Source organism: Theropithecus gelada, chromosome 10 (assembly GCF_003255815.1).
Source record: "Theropithecus gelada isolate Dixy chromosome 10, Tgel_1.0, whole genome shotgun sequence".
In the NCBI taxonomy this organism is placed as follows: domain Eukaryota; kingdom Metazoa; phylum Chordata; class Mammalia; order Primates; family Cercopithecidae; genus Theropithecus; species Theropithecus gelada.
In genome coordinates, this window is record NC_037678.1 from 9,159,958 (window position 1) to 9,180,634 (window position 20,677).

Sequence of the window (20,677 nt, forward strand, 5' to 3'; positions counted from 1 at the left end):
GCAAACAAGATGCTCAGTAAAGCTGGCTGCTTTTGTTCCTCGTGCCATCATTTATCAAACATCTGAGCATCTACTGCATACCTGGCCCAATGTCTTCAGGCAATTCTCTGGTCCTGAACCTCTGTCCGTCCACTCCACACTGCAGTTTAAAGTTGTCTGGGAAGCCGGGCATGGTGGCTCATGCCTGTAATCCCAGCATTTTGGGAGGCCAAGGCGACAGGTGGATCACTTGAGGTCAGGAGTTCAAGACCAGCCTGGCCAACATGATGAAACCCTATCTCTACCAAAAATACAAAAATTAGCTGGGCATGGTAGTGGGCGCCTGTAGTCCCAACTACTCAAGAGGCTAGGTAGGAGAATCACTTTAACCCTGGAGGCGGAGGTTGCAGTGAGCCGAGGTCATGCCACTGCACTCCAGCCTGGGTGACAGAGTGAAACTCTGTCTCAAAAAAAAAAAAAAGGGAAAAAAAAAGCTGTCTGGGGAGAGCTTGCTCTTGGACATGAGCAGTCCCTCCCTACGAGACCCCCGCTATCACCTGCAGCCACGCACGATCCAAAAAATTTGACGAAGTACCTCCCACCCCAGCAGACTGAGTCCCTGAGAACTCCAGATCTAATATATCAGCTCCTTTTATTTATTTATTTTTGAGATGGAGTCTCACTCTGTCACCCAGGCTGGAATGCAGTGGTCCTATCTCAGCTCACTGCAACCTCTGCCTCCCAAATTCAAGCAATTCTCTGGCCTCAACCTCCCAAGTAGCTGGGATTACAGGCATGTGCCACCATGCCTGGCTAATTTTTGTATTTTTTAGTAGAGAGGGGTTTTCACCATGTTGGCCAGACGGGTCTCAAACTCCTGACCTCAGGTGATCTGCTCACTTCGGCCTCCCAAAGTGCTGGGATTACAGGCATAAGTCACGGTGCTGGGCCCCCCGCCAGCTCCTTTTAAAGATGAGGAAACTGGACCCATGTGACTTCCGTCTCCTTTGGGTTCACAGGAGCCAGGGTTGTGGTCGGGACCATAGGCATGGCCCCCGCCTTCCTGGAAGAGCCGCCTCCAGAAAGGGCAGAGGCGGGCCCTGGAGCCCAGCTGGGCACACTGCAGCATAAGTGTACGGAAGTGTGGGCACCACTGGCAGCCCCACGTGGAAGGCTGAGAGCAGGCAAGCTGCGGATGAGCCAGGGAAGGGTGGCAAGTGGCAGCATGTCGTTGCCAGTGAGATGCTGCCGGAGCCGGGGTCAGCTGGCCTCCGTGTATACACAGGGACACAGACCTGCCCCTCACCCTGGGAATGCTTAGCATTCCTCAGAGTAGCTAGCAGGGGCCAGGTCTGTCCCATGAGGACAGAGCAGCTAAGGCCCCTGGATATAAGTGCCAGGTGGGGAGGAACAGGAGCGACACCTCGGGGACAGAGGTCAAAGTGCACAAGTTTATTTTCTAGAACAAAGGCTAAAAGAAGCAAGTTTCTTTCATTTTATTTTAAGAAGGACAAAAATTGTTATTAAAACGTCTACATTATTATCAAGATACTAGACCTTATGAATATTTAATATTAAAGTGTGGTATTCTTAAATTTTTAATACACAGACATTTTAAAGGACCATTAAATTGATGGCTGCCCAGCTGAGAAATGCAGCATCCCTCCCCCCCCCCCCCCCCCCCCCCCTTGCCATGCCACCTTGTCCCTGCCTGCCGGGGAACACAGGTCCAGACTCAGCCCTCCGAGCCTCCCAGCCAGGGGCCCTAGAAGGCTCACAACAGCAATAGTTACCCTCATCATTAAAAGGGCCTTCTTGTCCCTCCTCCCCATCATACTCTGCCTCCCACCCTCTCTTCCTTACCCTGTGGGGGCTCCAGCTCTGGCCAGGCCAGGGAGCCCCAGATCCCAAGGGTCCCTGGACAGATCACAGGCTGAAGATGGAAACTCTGGACTTGAATCCTGTTCCTTTCAGCGGGGAGACAAATACAAATCACCTTCTTTCCCTGAGCACTCCCACTCTCTCCGCAATCGATGGGGCTGGTCTGGGACGCTAGCAGAGCTGGGCCTGGGGAGGGTGGCTCCTGCCCCTGGCTGCCCGAATCACCTCTGAGCCATGGCTCCAGTCCCTGTCACCTTGCAAATGGCCCGATGGCCCCTGAAACCCTCCTAATCACACAAGGATGGCTGCATTTTCTGGCCAAATTCTTTATCTTTAGCCCTCATAAAAGTGACTCCTTGGATACCACACACATATATAATATTATATAGAGCGATATATTTAATACCTGTGTATATATGCATCACGGGGGCGACATATATACACACTAGAAACAAGGCTGGTGACAACAGACTGCAACACCACGGATCAGGGAAAACAAGTATCATCGACATCACGGCCACACACAGCCACAGCCCCCACCTTGGGTGTGGTCTCCCCTCCTCTACAGCCACACCACCAGCACCCAAACTGTGCAGTGCTGGCCTGCTGGGGGCAGGGGGTGGGGCAGGGAAGAGGAAAGAGTGCATGCCACAATTATCAGGAAAGGCTGGGCAGTGGCGGTGGGAGGAACAGTGGCCCCTTCAGCCCTGGGCAGCCCATCACTGCGTCAGCGCGCGCTGGCGATCCTTGCTTGAGAAGAGTGGGGTGGTCCCTTCTCTCCTTCTCACCCCTCTACAGCCTAATCCCTGGTTCCTTCCGGGGCTGCCCCACTCCTGTGCCAATGGTGTGGGGCATTCTGGAATGTCTGGGGAACCAGGGGAGGGTGGATCTGCCCGTGGAGGGTGGGGTGGAGAGGAGGGGGGTGCACACAGACATGTCAGACGAGAGGGACGAGGGAGGCCTTGGTGAGTGGGGGCAGGGGCTGCGGGTCCGCTGGAGTCCCAGACAGCTGGTAGGGCCAGGGATTAGGGAGGGGCTAGGACAGACGGTTATAAATGTATGTCTGGGTCTAGAGGAGAGGACATACTGGGTCCCCAAGAAAGAGGGGCCGTGTCCCATCCTGGAGTGGCCCATGGTGCCCGGGGTCAAGCCTCCCTTTTCTCCATATTCTCCAGACCCTCACCCTTCCCACCTCCCACACAGATCCTGAGCTCATGGTGTCCTGCCCTCTGCCACCTTTCCCAGAGTGCATGTCGGGAGGCAACCTCTGCTGCTGCACCCAAACAGACCATCCTTGGGAGGGGGCAGTCCCTTCATGGGGTGCTCACATGGCCAGCCCTCCTCTGGGCCTCCCTTCCCCAGCCCCCAGGCAGCGCTGCCTGGGACCCCAGCTGCACACCGATTCAGAGACCGTCACATCCCTGCTGAGGGGACCGTGGGCTCGGCCAATAATTGGCCCTGAGTCTTTTGAGCCCTGTTTTCATCCCAGCTCTGCCTTGTGCTGGGACCCTGGGCGGACCACTCCTCCCTTCTAGGCCTCAGTTTTCCTCTCTGCAAAATGGGGTTTGGGCTGGATCATCTCTGAAGGCTCTGAGGACCTACAGTCTATTTTCACTGGCCCACGAAGGAGTAGGGTTCAGGTGGTGGCATCAGAGAAAGGCCGGGAACTCCTTAAGCTCCAAAGATCCTCCAGCCCCGCTCCTCCCAGCCTTCCCGAGGGGAAGCTGAGGCCCCAGAGGGTAAGTGACCAGTACAGTGTTCCCAGCTCCATCCTGGGGCTACATTTTAAAGCTAATGGGGCCTCCGCCCTCTGTTGTGTCCTGATTTGCCCCCAGGGGGAGGGGGTGGGATGAGGACGGGCCAGGGCGAAGGACTCTCCTGCTGCAGATTCAAGTGGGGACCCCAGGCTCCCCAGCCCTGAGCTTTGGGCCCCCATTAGGAGCAGACATAAGTTAAAGCTGGAGGCTGAAGCTGGAGGGGTCAGCCAGGCCCCTCCCTCCTCAACCAGGAGAGCCATGGGGGTGGGGGAAGGGCTGCCAGGTTTCAGTGGGGCCTCCGGGGGCTGCAGCATGTGCGCCTGGGTACGCACACGGGGCGGAGGTGGGGAGAAGATGGACGGGGCCTCAGGGGGCTGGGGGCTGCCTGATGAGGGCGGCCCCCCACCCCCGCTGGCCTGCCCTGACCCTTCTATCAGGCCTTCTGGCCCCACCCCACCCCTGACCCCAGGACTTCGCCCATGGCCAACACCTGGCCCTACTCCCCGGTGGTGGTGGCGGCAGCAGCAGCAGCAGGGGCTTCTGGGGTGGCACCGGCAGGGTCCCCATCCTCTTGCAGCAGGAAGTTGTATTTGCCAAAGTCGTCATCCCGTGGGCACAGAAGCATGTCCTTGCGAGCCTTGGCCAGCTTCTGCTTCAGCACCTCGCGCCGATCCAGCCACTCATTGAGCTCCTCCTGTCCATGGGCGCAGCGGCACTTGTCCCCATCTGGGCAGGCTTTGCCCTTCTGGAGCCTGTGGGTGGCAGGAGGCTCACTGCCCGTGCTCTGTGCCCTTCTCACCCCGGGCTGTCAATCTGAGGCCAGCCACTTGACCTCCCCCAAGACAAGCCTCTCCCTGGGCAGCTGGGTCCCAGCTCGGGGAAAACCTGGGTGTCTTGACCCCCCTCTGGGATCTGCCCCACAGCTGCAAATTAGAGGTCTGGATAGGTCTGAGCCCAAACCTCCAATCCACCCTTCCCCACCACCCCCAAGACTGCAGTCACAGCCAAGCCTCACCACCCTCTGCACACCACCTCCAGGCCAAGACGAGCCAGAGCTGGCCACAGACTCCATCTCCTCGGGCCACCCCATGTCCCACCAGGCCCTGCTCTCCCAGGAGCACCTGTCGCAGAGCCGGAACTCGCCCATGGGGAAGCGGAAGGCCCAGCCGCTGGCGTCACTGTCGGAGGTGAAGACCTTCTCCTTGTGCTTCTCAGACTGGATGTGCTGCTGCCACTGCTTCTTGCTGTTGCTGTTCTTGCCGCAGAGCCAGCAGTGGTAGCCCATCTGGGGGCACAGCCATCGTGGGTGCCTGCTCCCCCACACCTCTGCCCGGACCACCTCCCTCGAGAGGCTGAGCACTGGCCAGCTGGGCCTTCCAGGCTGCCCCTCCCAGGTGAGGCTCAGACCACAGCCCTGACCACAGCCCCGACCACAGCCCCGCACAGCCCTGACCACAGCCCCGAGCACAGCCCCGAGCACAGTCCTGAGCACAGCCCCGAGCACAGCCCCGAGCACAGCCCAAACCACAGCCCCGAGCACAGCCCCGAGCATGCAGGGCAGGGGCATTACCATGATGTCTGCGTAGTCTGTGGGCATCTGGATCTGCTTCTCCCCTTCCCGAGAACTGATGGGGGTCCCTTCCCCAGGCTTCCCTGGGTTGTGTTTTTTCAGCCACATGTCATAGGTCTGCTGCATGTCCAGGACTGGGCAGGGGACAGGGACAGGGCACCTGCTGAGGGGCTTCTCCATCCGTTCTGCCTCATGGTCCCCACTTGATTTGGGAGCCATGGGCATCCCAAGTCCTGCTGACGGGCTGCTTGGCTTCAGGGCCTGGCCTCAGACAGGGCCCGGCCTAGGGTTGGCGGAGAAGGGCCCAGGCAGCAAAAGGGGGTGCAGCAGAAGCTCTTGGGCCCGCTGGTGAGTTGAGACTTTCAGCACCGAAGAGACACTGGGGGAGGGCCCGCCCACCCCGTCTGCCCACTCACTCTTGTTCTCCTTCATGAAGGTCCACATGTCCCTCTCCTCCGGGCTGTGTGCGAAGGAGCAGTTCCCCACATATTGGCACTTGCGGCCGTTCTGTGCATGGATGCAGAGCTGCGGGGTGGGCATGGGGAGAGCCTCTGAGTCCCGCTGGAAAGCATCGCTGCCTCCTCAGGGCCCCCCAGCCCCCCGTCCCAGCACTCACATCGTATTGCTGTGGGAAGTTGCGAATGGATGGCAGGGGCCTCACTGACACCCACTTTCTCTTGGCCTTGGACATCACCAGAAGGACCCGCCGCTCCTTGGTCCAGCTGCAGGACAGAGCAGGGTTGGGGAGAGGTCAGGGCACAGCCTGCGTGCTGTGTGACCTCTGTGGAGAGCCCTGGCCTCTCTCAGTTGGCCTCCACACCTGTAGTGGTCGGGTGGCCCCATCCCACCTGAGCCCCCACCTGGCATCCCACTCACCAGTGCCGGGCCTTGGCACTGCAGTACTTGAGGTCCTTGTCAGGCTCCACCACCTGCCCGTTCCTCCAGCACTGGCCACATACAAACTTCATTTGCAGGTCAAAGGTGCTGGGCCCATGTGTCCTCGGGGCACCCTGTCGGGGGATGGGGAGGGGGGTTGGTGAAGCTGCAGGCACCAGGCCTGAGGCCCTGGGTCTTGACACAGGTAGCCTCCTGGAGAGCCGTGGAATAAGCTGGTCTGCTTCAGGGTCTTCCTGGCAGGCAGTGACCTCCCAACGGCAGGCCCAAGGGCTTCTCAGGGGAGCCAGGTCTGGAACGGGGCTCCTCTTTCCACCCTCTGTGGCTGGTCCCTGCCTCGTCCAACTCCCTGGGAGGCCTGCTGGGTGGAAGCTGCATTTCCCAGGGCAAAGCTCCGTTCTGCTACACTCCCTGCCTTTGCACAGGCTGTTCTCGCTGCCCTTCCTCCATTCTTCATCCAGCCTGTTCTAGAAATTCCTTCAAAACTCAGCTCAAGCGCATCTCCTGTGGGAAGCCGGCCCTGGAGCTCTCCTAAGCTGCAGCTGTCCATTCTGTGAGCTCCCCCAGTCTCTAAACTGCTCCTGTTGACCGACTCACCCGACTATGAGTGCCGAACCTGTAGAGTGGGGGGTCCGGGAGATGGGAAGCCACCCCGGTGGGGGTGGGGTGGTGGTGGCAGGAGTCAGCCTTGGGCGGTGGGACAGGCATCTGGGTGGCCCTGGTCTCTGGCCCTCCCTCCAGGGCAAGGCCTTGCTGGTCTCTAAGGCCCCACCTACCACGTTCCTTCTCTGCCCTATGTCCTAGCCTTTGGCCTGCTCTTCTGCACCCCTGGGACAGGGCTGGGAGCCAGAGGTGGGAAAAGTGCTCGCTCCGCCTGGTCTCCTGCCACCTCGAACCCCCTCAGCTGGCTACACTGGCCAGCCTGCTGCTCTGTGAATGTACCAGCTGTCCCTCCTCCCTCGTGTAACCTCGAGCCTCCCGGTCTTCCCAGGATCCTTGGGTGCAGGGTCACCCCTTGCTCTTCCAGGCTGCTGGGCGTGATCCTCCTGCCACAGGAACTCCCCCGCAGGAGCTGTGGACTACTCCCCTGTGTCCCCAGCACTGCCCTGCCCAGGGCCTGCCCTGGAGCAGGAAGGAGCTGTCCTCATTGCTGACTGACCCCTGGCCTGGCACTGGACAGCTCGCGGGCTGCTCAGCCCCAGGATAACACACGTATGACCCCGGTAATAAGGTGAGGTCAAGCCTTTATGAGCGGGATGGCCTGCACTAGAGCAGGCAAGAAGTGGACCCATGTGGCTACTGATTTCTGGGTGTTCCCCTCGATTCTCACAAGAAGCGTGACAAGAAGGCATTATTACCATTTCCCAGGCGGGATAAAGGGGGCACCGAGGGTATGGTGGCTTAGCCACGGCACTAATGACAGCCACTGCAGTCCTGAGCTCTTCCCTCAAAGCCAGACCCCGTGCCCATGTTCATGACTGCATAGTCTCACCAGCTCTTGCCATAGCAAGTGGCAAGAGGGGTCTCACTATGTTGCCCAGGCTCATCTCAAACTCCCGGCCTCAAGGGATCCTTCTGCCACAGCCTCCTGCGTAGCTGGGCTGCATGTGCACTACCACACCCAGCTAGTGTTCTCTCTTTGAAAGGTGCCATCAGCCCCTCACTGCTTCCCTGCCAGCTCCTGCCAGAAGGAAAAAGAAACAGACGGGGAGGGGAAAAGAGGACTGCACGGGAGACTGATGGAGGGCAGCAGGGACCAGGAAGAGGGGAGAAAAAGAGAAGAGGACCAGGAACAAAGAGGTCAGGGAGCAAGGGAATGCTCGAGGTGGTGGGCAGCCCTGCCAGCCAGCCTGGCCCAGGGACCCCCAGGCAGCCTGCCCTGCTCCCTGTCACACCCTGGTCAGCCTCCTGAGTGGTCCAGGGGCCCAGCCTTCCCCCAAGTTAATCAGCGGGTGGCCTCACGTGGATGAAAGGGTCAGTGCTCACGCGTGGATGGCATGGAGGCTTCATCTCACACTTACTGTCTCCTGGGCGCTGGGCCCAGCCCTCTGAGCCCCAGGGCCCTCCACTGTCATCTACGTTACAGTGATCCCACCACCTGGGGACGATGTGAGCACAGGGCAGCTTAGGTTGGCTCCTGTGAGCCTCACACCCACCCCAGGAGATGGGAGGGTCAGGGTTCTGATCCCTATCTGGGGGTGATGGATGAGAATGCTGAAGGTGGAGAGGGAGAAGAGTGAGCCCCAGACAGGATGTCAGAGAACCTGGGAATTGCCCCACTCAGTGTGCCCCTGGGCAAGTCACTAACAATCTCTCAGCCTCAGCTTCTCTATCTGCAAATGCCACAATCCCATGGCTCCCATCTTCAGGACCATGGCGAAGATGAGGAGGGATGGGAGGGGATACCACAATCAGTGGTGTCAGTCTGAGCAGTACTGGGATATTTACAAGGTCTCGGCGTATTTCTCCTAAAGATTTTTTTTTTTTTTTCAGACGGAATCTCGCTCTGTCACCCAGGTTAGAGTGCAGTGGTGTGATCTCGGCTCACTGCCAGCTCCACCTCCCAGGTTCGTGCCATTCTCTTGCCTCAGCCTCCAGAGTAGCTGGGACTACAGGCACTCGCCACCATGCCCCGCTAATTTTTTGTACTTTTAGTAGAGATGGGGTTTCACCATGTTAGCCAGGATGGTCTTGATCTCTTGACCTTGTGATCCGCCCGCCTCGGCCTCCCAAAGTGCTGGGATTATAGGTGTGAGCCACCGCGTCTTGCCCTTTTTTTTTCATTTTTTTTTTGAGACAGAGTCTCACTCTGTCGCCCAGGCTGGAGGTCAATGGCACAATTTCAACTCACTGCAACCTCTGCCTCCTTGGTTCAAGCAATTCTCCTGCCTCAGCCTCCCGAGTAGCTGGGATTACAGGCGCGCACCAACACGCCCGGCTAATTTTTTGTATTTTTAGTACAGATGGGATTTCACTACGTTGGACACGCTGGTCTCGAACTCCTGACCTCGTGATCCGCCCGCCTCAGCCTCCCAAAGGCTGGTGGGATTACAGGTGTGAGCCACTGCGCCTGGCCTCCGAAGACATTTATTAATTACAAACTATAGAAATGATCCCTGAAAATATAGTCTTACTTACAAAGAGGAAAGCTCTAATTTTACAATAGAGAAATGTTTACAATGGAGGCACCTTGAATCAAGTTACAAAAGTTTAATTAGATTGTCACCAGTGAAGGGACACACTGAGATGATGCATCCCCTGATGTGTGAGCTGAGAACACGACATCAGCTCTGTGGAATGAGGAAACTCACACGAGCCCAGAGGGATGGACCTTTTACAAAACATCTGGCTCTTCAAAAATGTCAATGCGACACAAGGCAAAGACTAAAGAACTGTTTCTTCATTAAGGGAGACGAAAAAGAGACACAACAAGGCTCATGCCTGTAATCGTTGCACTTGGGGAGGCCGAGGTGGGAGGATTGCTTGAGCCCAGGAGTTTCAGATAAGCCTGGGCAAGATGGCAAGCCCCACATCCCCAGCCCCATGGTCTTAAAAAATAGACAAATCAGCCGGGTGTGGTGGTGCATGCCTGTAATCCCAGCTACTCAGGAGGCTGTGGCAGGAGGATTACCTGAGACCAGAAGGTCGAGGCTGCAGTGAGCCATGATCATATCACTGCACTCCGGGCTGGGTGACAGAGCAAGACCCTGTCTCAAAATAAATAAAATAAAATGAGACACCAACAGCTGAATGTGGTACATTACCCTGGATTTGGGGACAATTCACGAAATCTGAATAATGGCATAGTATCAAAAGGCCTTACCATGCTGCTGCTGGCCTTCCCCGCGGGCGCCTCCATCTGCTGCCAGTACTTCTTAGACTCCTGAACGATGTCTTCATGAGTCATGCCTGGGGAGGGTGGGGGCAGACACAGGCATCTTTCAAGGTGCTCAGCAAGGAGGGAGGCAGGGGGTCCACGAGGTGCCAGGGCCCCCCGAGGCTCAGCTGGAGGAGCCCTATTCCCAGTTAGCCCAGTCACAGTAAGACGTGGGGTGCAAAGGAATCACTGTCCATCTGCAAAATGGCAACGAAGACCTTCTCCAAGCCTCACTGGGAGTGAAAGAATTAAATGCAGCCAAGAGTGGGAAAATGCAGTAGAAGGATATCGGCTCTGTACTGTGGTGGGGAGTCCCCTGCTCCCATGCCATGCCAGTGACCCTGTCTCCTGGGCCGGTGACTCAGCACCCTTCCCTGACCCCCATCTCCCTCAGTGGGGCTGCAAGCCTAGTGCCTGCTTGGCAGCCCCTGGCCTCCCTGGCACTTAGGGTTCCATGCCTGCCCAGCCTGGCTCACCAGCTTGCCATGGTACCTTGGCTTTTTACTGCCAGTCCCCAAAGGGCAAATACCCCAGCCTGGTGGCATGGACCCCCCAGTCTGTCTCCCCACCAGCCTCAGACTGTTGCCACTGAGCCCGACCTTGGAGATCCAGCTCCCAGCTCTTCCATGAAGCCTGCCCTCTTCCCAACGCTCTCCATCTTTCTCACGTCTTTCCCACAACGGATGTGGCCTCCCACCTTGACCTATGGCCCCTGCTCCACGACAGCCAATCATCATCGGTGTTTACTTGGGGCAAGACGCTGCACTTGACATCCAGTTTCTTGCTGATGATCCGCAAGTATGTATCTACAGGCCAGACCTTTCCTGTGAACTTCAGACCCCCACATCCGCTGCCTCCAACATCTCCACGTGAAGTCCACCAGGCAGCTCAGACTTCCCACGTCCCACATTGAGCCTGAGCCGCTCCTCTTACAGCCTTCCCCCTCTTAGAACATAGTAGCCCCCTTCTTCTTGTTGCTCTGATCTTGGAGTCGACCTTGACACTCTCCTTTGTCTCATACTTCATATCTGGTCCATCAACAAATCTTGCTGGCTCCACCCTCAAAATACACCTAGAATCGAACTGCTTCTCCCACCTCCCGCATCACCACCCTGGCCTGAACCACCCTCCCCGATCTCCCGGCTTCTGCCCTTGCTCCTCGGTCTCCACCCAGCAGCCAGAGCGACTTTTGCAAAGTACTGATCAGATCATACAACTCCACCCACTTAAAACCCTCCTCCAGACACTGTAAATCATATTTAGAACAACCCCAATTTGTTCCTGTTTAAGGCCTAGAGACTCCTATATGCTCAGGCCTCTCCAACCTCTCAGGCTTCATTCCGCCTCTACTGACTAAGCTGCTCCACCCCCAGGGAAAATCCTTTCTGTGTGGAGCTTGCTCCTGCCTCAGAGCCTCAGTCTGGTCTCTCTTCCTGGAATGCACTCCCCGCGCTTCCCTGGTCAAAAGTCGCCTCCTCCGAGAGGCCTTCCCAGCCACCTTACCTAAAACACTCCCATCCCTGTGTCTATCTCTGTCCCATTGCTCAGCTTTATCTTCCTCATAATGCTGAGGCACACCTGAAATTCTACCACTGCATTTCCTCAACTCTAAGCAGACGCTGAGTACCATATTCTATACCCCCGCCCCACAAAATGCTGCTAATTAAATGATGACAGGCAGTGGGGGTAAATGTGCATCCTGGAACAGATGGAATACAGGGTTTAGTCACTTGTTTCTATATTGTCTGTCTGGCCTCCACTTACAAATGTAGGTTCTCTGAAACTGAGGGCCTCGACTAGACCATGGCTGAATGCCCTGACAAGAGAATGTGCTCAGTGAATCCCGGATGGGTGAGTGGGAGAACACCTTCCAGTCCCAGCAGCAGCTCTGCGAGGTAGAGGTGGGCTCCCCGTTTCCCAGATGAGCACTGGAGGCTCAGTGAGGAGCAGGGACTTGCTAGCGACCCCCCAGGGAGCAAGCAGAGGCGTCCCTGCAGGAGCCCAGGTGACTCCCTCCCCTCTCTGTGCTCCCTGGACGGTGCCTGCGAGGGGAAAAACCCAGATCTCTGAGCCTGGAAGTGTCCTGAGAGCAGAGCTTCTCTCCTCTGTGGTGCCTGGGACTCATCAGCTCCTCCAGAGAGCCCACCCCGCAGCCACCTCCCCTGAACCCTCCCGAAGTCCCCTCCAGCAACCAGGGGGCCCTGGCCTGTCACCCCCAGTCAGTCCTGCGCTCCCTTCACCTGCACTGCCTGCCCCTCACCTGAGTCACCCGCCCTCCACCTGCACTGCCTGCCCCTCACCTGAGTCACCCGCCCTCCACCTGCACCGCCTGCCCCTCACCTGAGTACTGCTGCAGCAGCCAGACCTTGAGCTCAATGAAGCTGTGGGCGAAGTGGCAGCTGTCCTCCCGCAGGCAGCCGTAGCGCACCTCGTGGCGGCACACGTCGAACTGGAAGTGCTCCTGGAACTGGCGGATCTTGGAGTACTTGAGGGAGGTGGAGCGGACGATGTGCACCAGGCACCTAGCGGGCAGGTGGGAGGGGCACGATGCAGTCCGCAGCCCCTCTGACCTTCTCTCCTGGTAGGGCCACCTTCCCAGTGCCAGGCTCTCCCTGGGCACCCCCTGATCTGTGTACCAAGTCCAGACCATGGATGACACAGGAGGGCAGAAACGGGGCTCCTATGCTCAGGCATCCCTGGGCCTGGGTCCCAGCGCTGCTTTACTTCTGTCCCTCCCCTCAGGATTCAAAGCTGGAGCTGCCAGCAAGCAGAGGACACCACCCTCAGGTTTCCAACTTGATTCTACAGGGCTGGTCCTGCACCCTGAGGAACACTAACCAAGCATGTCCTCTGGGCCAGGAGTCTTAATTACCCTCACTGCAGCCTCAGGAGCCTAGAGCATCATCAACTTTACAGACGAGGAAACCCAGGCTTGGATGTAAGACAGGACTGGCCTAGGAATTGGACCCAGGTCTGTCTGACTGCAGGGCCTGGGCTCCATATGCACACTGAGGCAGAACCAAGGGGAACAAGAGGAAGAAAGGGGTGGCGCCAGACCTGACCCAGGCCTCCCCTCACTGCCTGATGCTGATATCATGACATTGGAGGGTGCTGGGCTAGAGTCAGAGACGGGGCCCCCGGCTCGCTGTCTGCTGAGTAAGCTGAGTAAGCTACTTCCAAGCCTCAGCTTTTTCTTCTGTTCAACAGGGCCAGTAATTCCTCCTCATAGGACTGCTAAGATAATTAATACACCCAAGACAATGCTTGGAATATAGTAGATGTTCGATAAATGTGATTCTTATCCTTTCCAGGTGGAGGCTGGATTTGATTCCCAAATTCTGCCCCTTTCCTTGCACCCTAGGTCCACTCTTTCAGTTCAGTCTTTCCTCAGCCATCTGAGCTGACTCTCCAGTAGCCCCCAGGCCCCAGCCTGGGCTGAGCGTCCCACTCACTTGTTGTTGTAGAAGCTGTGCTTGGCAGCCAGGTTGGAGCAGACAGACGGAGAGTCCTTGGTGCCTTTGCTGATGATCCGGGGTTTACTGTCAAAGCAGATCTGCCCAGGGAGGGGAAGGGCTGGGACCTGGCATGGCCACCTGGGAAGGGGGTGAGCTGGGATCCCGCACAGCTACCTGGGGAAGGACAGCTGGGTCCCTGCAAGCCCTGCCCTGGGTCAGAGGAGTGAGGAAGGGAATCCCAGGGGCTGTGGCCTTGTCTCTCTGGTTCCAGCTCACAGGTGACCTGGGCCTTGGCTCCCTTCCTCGCCCTCCTCCCTCCCTCTGATCCCACCACTCCCAATGCCTGGGGCAGGGGGTTACTTCACGTCAAAAAAAAAGATAAAAAGGAATGGCAAGTGCTTTATGAACTATAGGCTGTCACCTGGCTATGAACTATGATTCTGAGGCCAATGCTCCCCGCAGGGGGTTGGCACAAGTCCTGACCTCAAAGAGTTGGGGGAAGGGCTGGTGGTGCCAGGGATGAGGGTTGGACTGAGCTGCAGCAAACCCTGCCAGCAGCCCGGACCTGGAGCCCTTGCTCTGCGGACACAGACGTGCCACTGCCCCTGCCCTCAACATGCTACGACGACTGGGTGGGGAGGCAAGGGCCAAGTTCACTCCGGAGGCCAAGTGGGGTTTTCAGGGACAGCTTTGGGGAGGGAATTAACAGCAGCTCAGTGGCGCTGCTGGGATCACAGTGCAGCTGAGAGGCTCCAAGCCCAGAAACACAGGACAGTGTCCTGTGGGGAGGGCACAGCCAGCTACAGGCAGGAAGTGCAATGGCCACTGAAGCCAGCAGGGCCGAGGGAAGGCATGTGGGGGAGGCCTGAGATGTGGGGCCGTGGACACGGCACTTGGAATCGCTGAGCAGTGCCAAATACATCATACCCACAACAAGGGATGAAGGGGAAGCCCTGGACAGGCCCTCAACCTGCCTGTGTCCTGGGGGCCTGGCTGTGGGGACCACCAGCGGCAGCTGGTGCTGGGAGGTGGGCATGACTCCAGGGGCAGACTGCCCGGGTTTGAAGCTCAGTTCTGCATGGCACTGTCCATGTGGCTGAGGGCAGCTCCTCGCTACCCTGAATCTCAGCCTCAACATCTGTAAAATGGGGATATCTGCCTGCCAGCACTGCCGTGACAATGGAAATGACTTCTTTTTTTTTCTTGAATAGGGTCTCACTCTGTCACCCAGGTTGGAGTGCAGTGGCTCGATCTTGGCTCACTGCAGCCTCTACCTCCTGGACTCAAGCAATCCTCCCACCTTAGCCTCCTGAGGAACTGGGACGAGAGGCGCATGCCACCAAGCCCAGATAATTTTTAACTTTTTTTTTGAGATAGAGTCTCAAGTGCAGTTGCGTGATCTTGGCTCACTGCAACCTTTGCCTCCCAGGTTCAAGTGATTCTCCTGCCTCAGCCTCCCAACTAGCTGGGACTACAGGCATGCACCACAACGCCCAGCTAATTTTTGTGTTTTTAGTAGAGACAGGGTTTCACCATGTTGGCCAGGCTGGTCTCAAACTCCTGACCTCAATTGATCTGCCCGCCTCAGCCTCCCAAAGTGCTGGGATTACAGGCGTGCGCCGCTGCACCAGGCTGGGAATGAGAAACAGAAACAACCACATGCCAAGCCCAGCCTGTGACCGGCTGTCAGGAAAGAGCAGGCATTAAGAGTTATGATTTTTCTTTCCAGCCTCAGTTTCTGCCTCTGCAAAATGAGGGGGCTGAATCAGATTTGGCCTCTAGCCAGACAGGATCCTAGGGCCCTGACTTACTGACCCTCCAGGACCTACTGGTTCTAAAGCCAGGCCTCCACAGCCCACTGGTTCCAGGGCTGACCTCCTATGGTGGTCCGTGCCAGGGAGCATCCCCGGCCCTGTCTGTGCCATGGCCTATGGGGTGGCAGTGGGTGGGCGGGCGGTACCTCGCAGAGGAAGGTGAAGATGCCCTGGTGCTCCTTCAGGAGCTTGGCGATGGTGAGGCTGCCACGCTTAACACCCCCCAGCGGGTCGAAGAGCAGGTCGCGGTTGAGGGTGCCCTTCCGCTCCTCGGTCCACACGTCGATCTCCTCCTGATGGTAGGCGAAGGTGCAGTTATCCCCGTACTTACAGTCCTGCTTGTTAATCATGTCTGCAAAGAGGCAACAGGACACACGTTCCGCCAGGCGGGGACAGAAGCCCGCAGCACCCTCGCCACCCTGCTGCGGCCTGCGGGGCTCTGGCCCCATGAGCCAGGCAGGGCTTGGCTCCACCCCAACACAGGTGACGCAGCGGCTGCTGCACCCCCAGCCAGGACTTGGCAGAGCTGGAAAATCCTTTCCAAATACCAGACCCCCTTCTGTACCCCAACACAGGTGACGCAGCGGCTGCTGCACCCCCGGCCAGGACTTGGCAGAGCTGGAAATTCCTTTCCAAACACCAGGCCCCGTTCTGCACTCCACACCTGCAGAGTACAGTAATCACTGCTGCCCCACTCACCCCACAGGACTGCTTTTGAAGAAGTAGACAAGTCTCTAAATAAATATAAGGGATTTTGTTTTTGTTCTTGTTTTTTTGAGATGGAGTTTCGCTCTTGTTGCCCAGGCTGAGTGCAATGGCATGATCTTGGCTCACCGCAACCTCCGCCTCCCGGGTTCAGGTGATTCTCCTGCCTCAGCCTCCGAGTAGCTGGGATTACAGGCACGTACCACCATGCCCGGCTAATTTTGTATTTTTAATAGAGACAGAGTTTCTCCATGTTGGTCAGGCTGGTCTCAAACTCCTGACCTCAGGTGATCTGCCCATCTCAGCCTCCCAAAGTGCTGGGATTACAGGCGTGAGCCACTGTGCCTGGCAAATACAAGGGATTTAAAAACAATTATTCACCAGGAAAATAACATGGCATGGTTAAGAGCATATACTCTGGCGTCAGACAGAATTGGGCTAGGATTCCGCATTACTCCCCAAGCCTCAGCTGTCTTTGCTATGAATGGAGGAGAATGGGTTGTTGGAATCAAGTGAGATAATACGTAAAGCTGGTGGGGGTGCTGGGCACAGTGGCTCATGCCTGTAATCCTAGGACTTTGGGAGGCTGAGACAGGAGAATTGCTTGAGGCAAGGAGTTCAAGACCAGCCTAGGCAACAAATTAAGACCCCATCTCTACAAAAAAATTAAAAATTAAAGAATAAGCTGGGTGTGGTGGCATGTGCCTGCAGTCTCAGCTACTCAGGAGGTTGAGGTGAGAAGAGACTTAAGCCCAGGAGGTTGAAGCTGCAGTGAGGTATAATAGCACCACTCACTTTAGCCGGAGCAACAGAGCAAGACCCTGTCTCATAAAACAAAAACAAAACAAAACAAAATTTCCGGGGGCTGGGCCATCTGGAGAGAGGAAAGGTGGCTCAGAACCTGGAGATCTGCCATTTCCTGGGGGTGGGACCTGTTTTTCTTTCTCCTCCTCCCACTCTAAGTCTGCCTTGTCTCATCCCTCTGCCAGGCTCTTGGCGTACAAGGACAAACAGGCCACAGACCTGGAGGAGTGGGGCAGATCCCTGGGTGGGAGTGGGGGTGATTACACGGGGAAGCACCGCAGAGAAGGGCTTCCCAAGATTCAGGCGGTGCTTGGAGAAGGAGCAGAGGACGACCAGGCTCAAAGGGCGCAGCGTGTGTGACGGAATCAGGGAGGGTCAGTGCCTTTGGGGAATGGTTAGAGCAGAGGGGTGAGGGGGTGGATGCGGGCACGTGTAGGCCTCGTTGCAGAATTTGGACTTCATCCCGCTGGCAACGGGCAGTGGCTGATGGAGGCTTCAACCCAAGAGTGACATGTCCTTAGACCAGCCCGGCTGCTGGGAGGACGAGGAGCAAGTTTAGGAGGCCTGGGCAGGGCACAGCTAGGGGCCAGGTCAGGGGAGAGGCAGAGCCGTGGGTGCACTCTCAAAGCCTCCGTTTCCTCCTCCAGAGCTGTGAGGCTGCAAGCTGACAGAATGAAAGGGCTACACTGGGAAGAGCTTCACGATTCGTGGCTATTCACACATTGCCGTACAGCGGGACCAAGGCGCTTGGCTGGGACCAGAAAGAAGCAAGTCAGGGACATGACGGATGTCCATTAAATAGCAACCAGGCTGATGTGAGCCAGAAATGAGGACAGTGACAACAGAAGAGCGACAGAGAGCTCAGGTGGACGGAGCCCTTACCATGCGCCAGTCCTAAATGCTTCCTGTGGCTGCTGGGCATACCGCCCCGCAGCCCCTCAGGGCCCTACAGTGGTAAGAGAAGCCAGCTCCCTGTGAGTCATGTAGGCCCCTGCCACTCCAGAGCACAGGCCAGTGAGGGGCTCGGGGTCCGGCCAAATGTCCCAAATGTGTCCCGCCTGCCTCTGGAGGCTGCTCAGGGCAAGAGACGCTCATTGTGATGCAGAATTCCTCCCGCATGCGTCCCAGGAGCCTAGGCCCCAGCGTTCTCCTCCCATGCGGCTGTGAGGCCCACCCCCGTTCTGTTTACCGGTGATGGGGAGCAGAGAGGCGGCTGGGGGTGGAGGGGCTGAGCCCCAGCTGTGCTGCCGGCCCCGCTGCAGCCCACCCACCTTTGCACAGGTAGTAGGAGCCCACGAAGCTGGTCTTGGTGGGCCGGGGCCGGATCCGCTTCCAGGTCTGGTCCTCCGAGCTCCGGAGCCGGCCGAGCAGGATGTCCCGCTTGCACTTGTGCTCAAGGCCCTCACGGTAGGTGTAGTCGCCAGCCCGGGGGCCTATGGGCAGGGTGGACACACATGGTAATTCCGGAAGCAGAATTGAAGGGTGATGGCTGGCAAGCCCATGCGATCGGTAGGTATTGGCCCCCTGCTTATATACCTACCTCCCCTCTGAGGGCTTCCCACCAGCTCCCAGCACACCCTTCCTGGCTACTTGCTCCCTGGAGACCGGGGGGCCATGCTGGAGTAAAGCCCTCCAAGGAGCCCATTCTTGACACACGCCCCCTTTTTTTTGAGACAGAGTCTCGCTCAGTTACGCAGGCTGGAGTGCAGTAGTGTGATCTCAGCTCACTGCAACCTCCACCTTCCGGGTTTGAGCAATTCTCCTGCCTCAGCCTCCCGAGTAGCTGGGACTATAGGCGAGCACCATCAAGCCTGGCTACTTTTTGTATTCTCAGTAGAGACAGGGTTTCGCCATGGTGGCCAGGCTGATCTCAAACTCCTGACCTCAAGTGATCCGCCTACCTCGGCCTCACAAAGTGTTGGGATTACAGATGTGAGCCACCATGCCTGGCCTACCCATCCCCTTTCTACCACCGCCCTCACTCTCTAGTGAGTCTGACCATGTTAGTGTTTCTCTAGCAAGAACTGTGAAGACGGTGCCTGGCAGGGACAGACCCCAAACTCCTGCCCCTTTCCTTTTTTTGCCCCAGAGGGCCTTCTGTTTTCTGGCACTTATCTCCAACTGAGACACTGGGAATCTTTTGATCTGGGATCCCATGTTCCTGAGATTCCCAGTTCTCTGGGCAGAGGGGTGGAGTCTGCAGGTGAAATGTTACCTGTCTTGGGGTAGCAGAGCTGGCAGGCCTGCTTGAACTCGTGGGTGGCAGCCAAGGGGTTCTTGATGAGCAAGGCAGTGTTGGGCATGCAGGGCTCTGGCTGTGACAGGAGGAAGGAGGCCATTGTGGGCACTGGATGATGGCTGAGGCCACTGGGGCCAGCCTGGGCACCAGAAGGGGGGAGTACCCTATGACCCCCCCCTCCTACCCAAGAGCAAAACCACCACCCAGGACCCCTCCTCTTGCTCCACCCTCCCAGCCAGGGGAGCGCTTTGTAATGTGGTCCAAGAGTCTAGAATATCAGGACCGCCTTGGGAAGACCCCAGGCTAGTGGGTGACCTGGGTCTTGGCTCTGAGCCTTTCTTTGAAGGCAAGCTGAATGTGAAAGCGTAGAAATGGGAGGGGCCGTGATTGCAGCCTGTGCTCATGCCCTCCGCCAATCCCCCAAGTCATCAGCAGATGGGGAGGAAGGCAAGACTCAGAGAGGTTAGGGAACTTCACCAGGACCACACAGCTAGTGTAGATCAGAGTGCAGCATCCTCATCAAATGCCCTTTTTTTTTTTTGAGATGGAGTTTTGCTCTTGTTGCCCAGGCTGGAGTGCAATGGCATGCTCTCAGCTCACTGCAACCTCCACCTCCCAGGTTCAAGCGATTTTCCTGCCTCAGCCTCCTGAGTAGCTGGGATTACAGGTGTCCGCCACCACACCCAGTTAATTTTTATATTTTTAATAGAGACGGGGTTTCAAAATATTGGCCAGACTGGTCTCGAACTCCTGACCTCGTGATCCGCCCGCCTCGACCTCCCAAAGTGCTGGGATTATAGGCGTGAGCCACCACGCCCAGCCCTTCATCAGATGCTCTTTTATTTATTTATTTATTTATTTAATTTTTTGAGATGGAGTCTTGCTCTGTCGCCCAGGCTGGAATGCAGTGGTGCAATCTTGGCTCACTGCAAGCTCCGCCCCCTGGGTTCACACCATTCTCCCACCTCAGCCTCCCGAGTAGCTGGGACTACAGGTGCGCACCACCACGCCCAGCTAATTTTTTGTATTTTTAGTAGAGACAGGGTTTCACCGTGTTAGCCAGGATGGTCTCTATCTCCTGACCTTGTGATCTGCCCGTCTCAGCCTCCCAAAGTGCTAGGATTACAGGCGTGGGCCACCACGCCCGGCCAAGATGCTCTTTTAAACTCAGGACCTGGCTGAGTCTGGAGACCAGGGATGGTACTAACCAACCCTGGGGAAGTAACTTCACCCTCTGAGACTTGAGTTCTTCCACCAGACAAGGGCAATGGTGCCCTCTGTGTGCCTGCCCAGCACATGGCTTGGTGAGGAAGGACACGAGGTAACCATCTTTGATCCATCCACTCTGGGGGTGCCCTGCCATGGGGAATGCAGCACCTTACCCCGTGCAGACGGCTCATTCCCCGACTCTAGAACCCACAACCCCCAGCAGGGAATGAGAGGCCTGGATCCCCACTCCAGTCACTCACCGAGGGGGCTGGTTTCTGAGCACCGCTAGGGGGACGGTGGTCCTGTGAGTTGGTCTCCTCTGGGCAGGGAGAAGACATAGGGTCAGTGGCTCTGGCTCTGAGGCGTGAGGGGCCTTCCTAGGGCTTCCCCTTATGTGTTGCTAACTCAGAGAAGCCTCCAGGCCACACGTCCTCTCCCACTCCCGCTGAACCCCTGACTCTATCCTCTCCTGTCCACTACCCTGGGGCAAAGA

General features: G+C 57.2%; 1 protein-coding gene across 2 annotated transcripts in view; it reads right to left on the reverse strand.

The window, feature by feature from the left end:
- Nucleotides 1–1,416: 1,416 nt before the first annotated feature.
- The window catches only part of ZC3H7B (zinc finger CCCH-type containing 7B), a 66,543-nt gene continuing 47,282 nt past the window's right edge, over nucleotides 1,417–20,677 (reverse strand). For both annotated transcript variants that reach the window (XM_025400396.1, XM_025400397.1), the window contains 13 exons: nucleotides 20,445–20,503; nucleotides 18,952–19,051; nucleotides 18,008–18,169; nucleotides 15,374–15,579; nucleotides 13,411–13,511; nucleotides 12,299–12,480; nucleotides 9,905–9,990; nucleotides 6,064–6,197; nucleotides 5,804–5,909; nucleotides 5,604–5,712; nucleotides 5,188–5,321; nucleotides 4,739–4,902; nucleotides 1,417–4,369 (listed from right to left, as the gene is read on the reverse strand). In XM_025400396.1, the coding sequence (XP_025256181.1) occupies nucleotides 4,114–4,369; nucleotides 4,739–4,902; nucleotides 5,188–5,321; nucleotides 5,604–5,712; nucleotides 5,804–5,909; nucleotides 6,064–6,197; nucleotides 9,905–9,990; nucleotides 12,299–12,480; nucleotides 13,411–13,511; nucleotides 15,374–15,579; nucleotides 18,008–18,169; nucleotides 18,952–19,051; nucleotides 20,445–20,503 (1,799 nt within the window). In that variant the 3' untranslated portion in view covers nucleotides 1,417–4,113. The remainder of the gene's footprint in view (nucleotides 4,370–4,738; nucleotides 4,903–5,187; nucleotides 5,322–5,603; nucleotides 5,713–5,803; nucleotides 5,910–6,063; nucleotides 6,198–9,904; nucleotides 9,991–12,298; nucleotides 12,481–13,410; nucleotides 13,512–15,373; nucleotides 15,580–18,007; nucleotides 18,170–18,951; nucleotides 19,052–20,444; nucleotides 20,504–20,677) is intronic.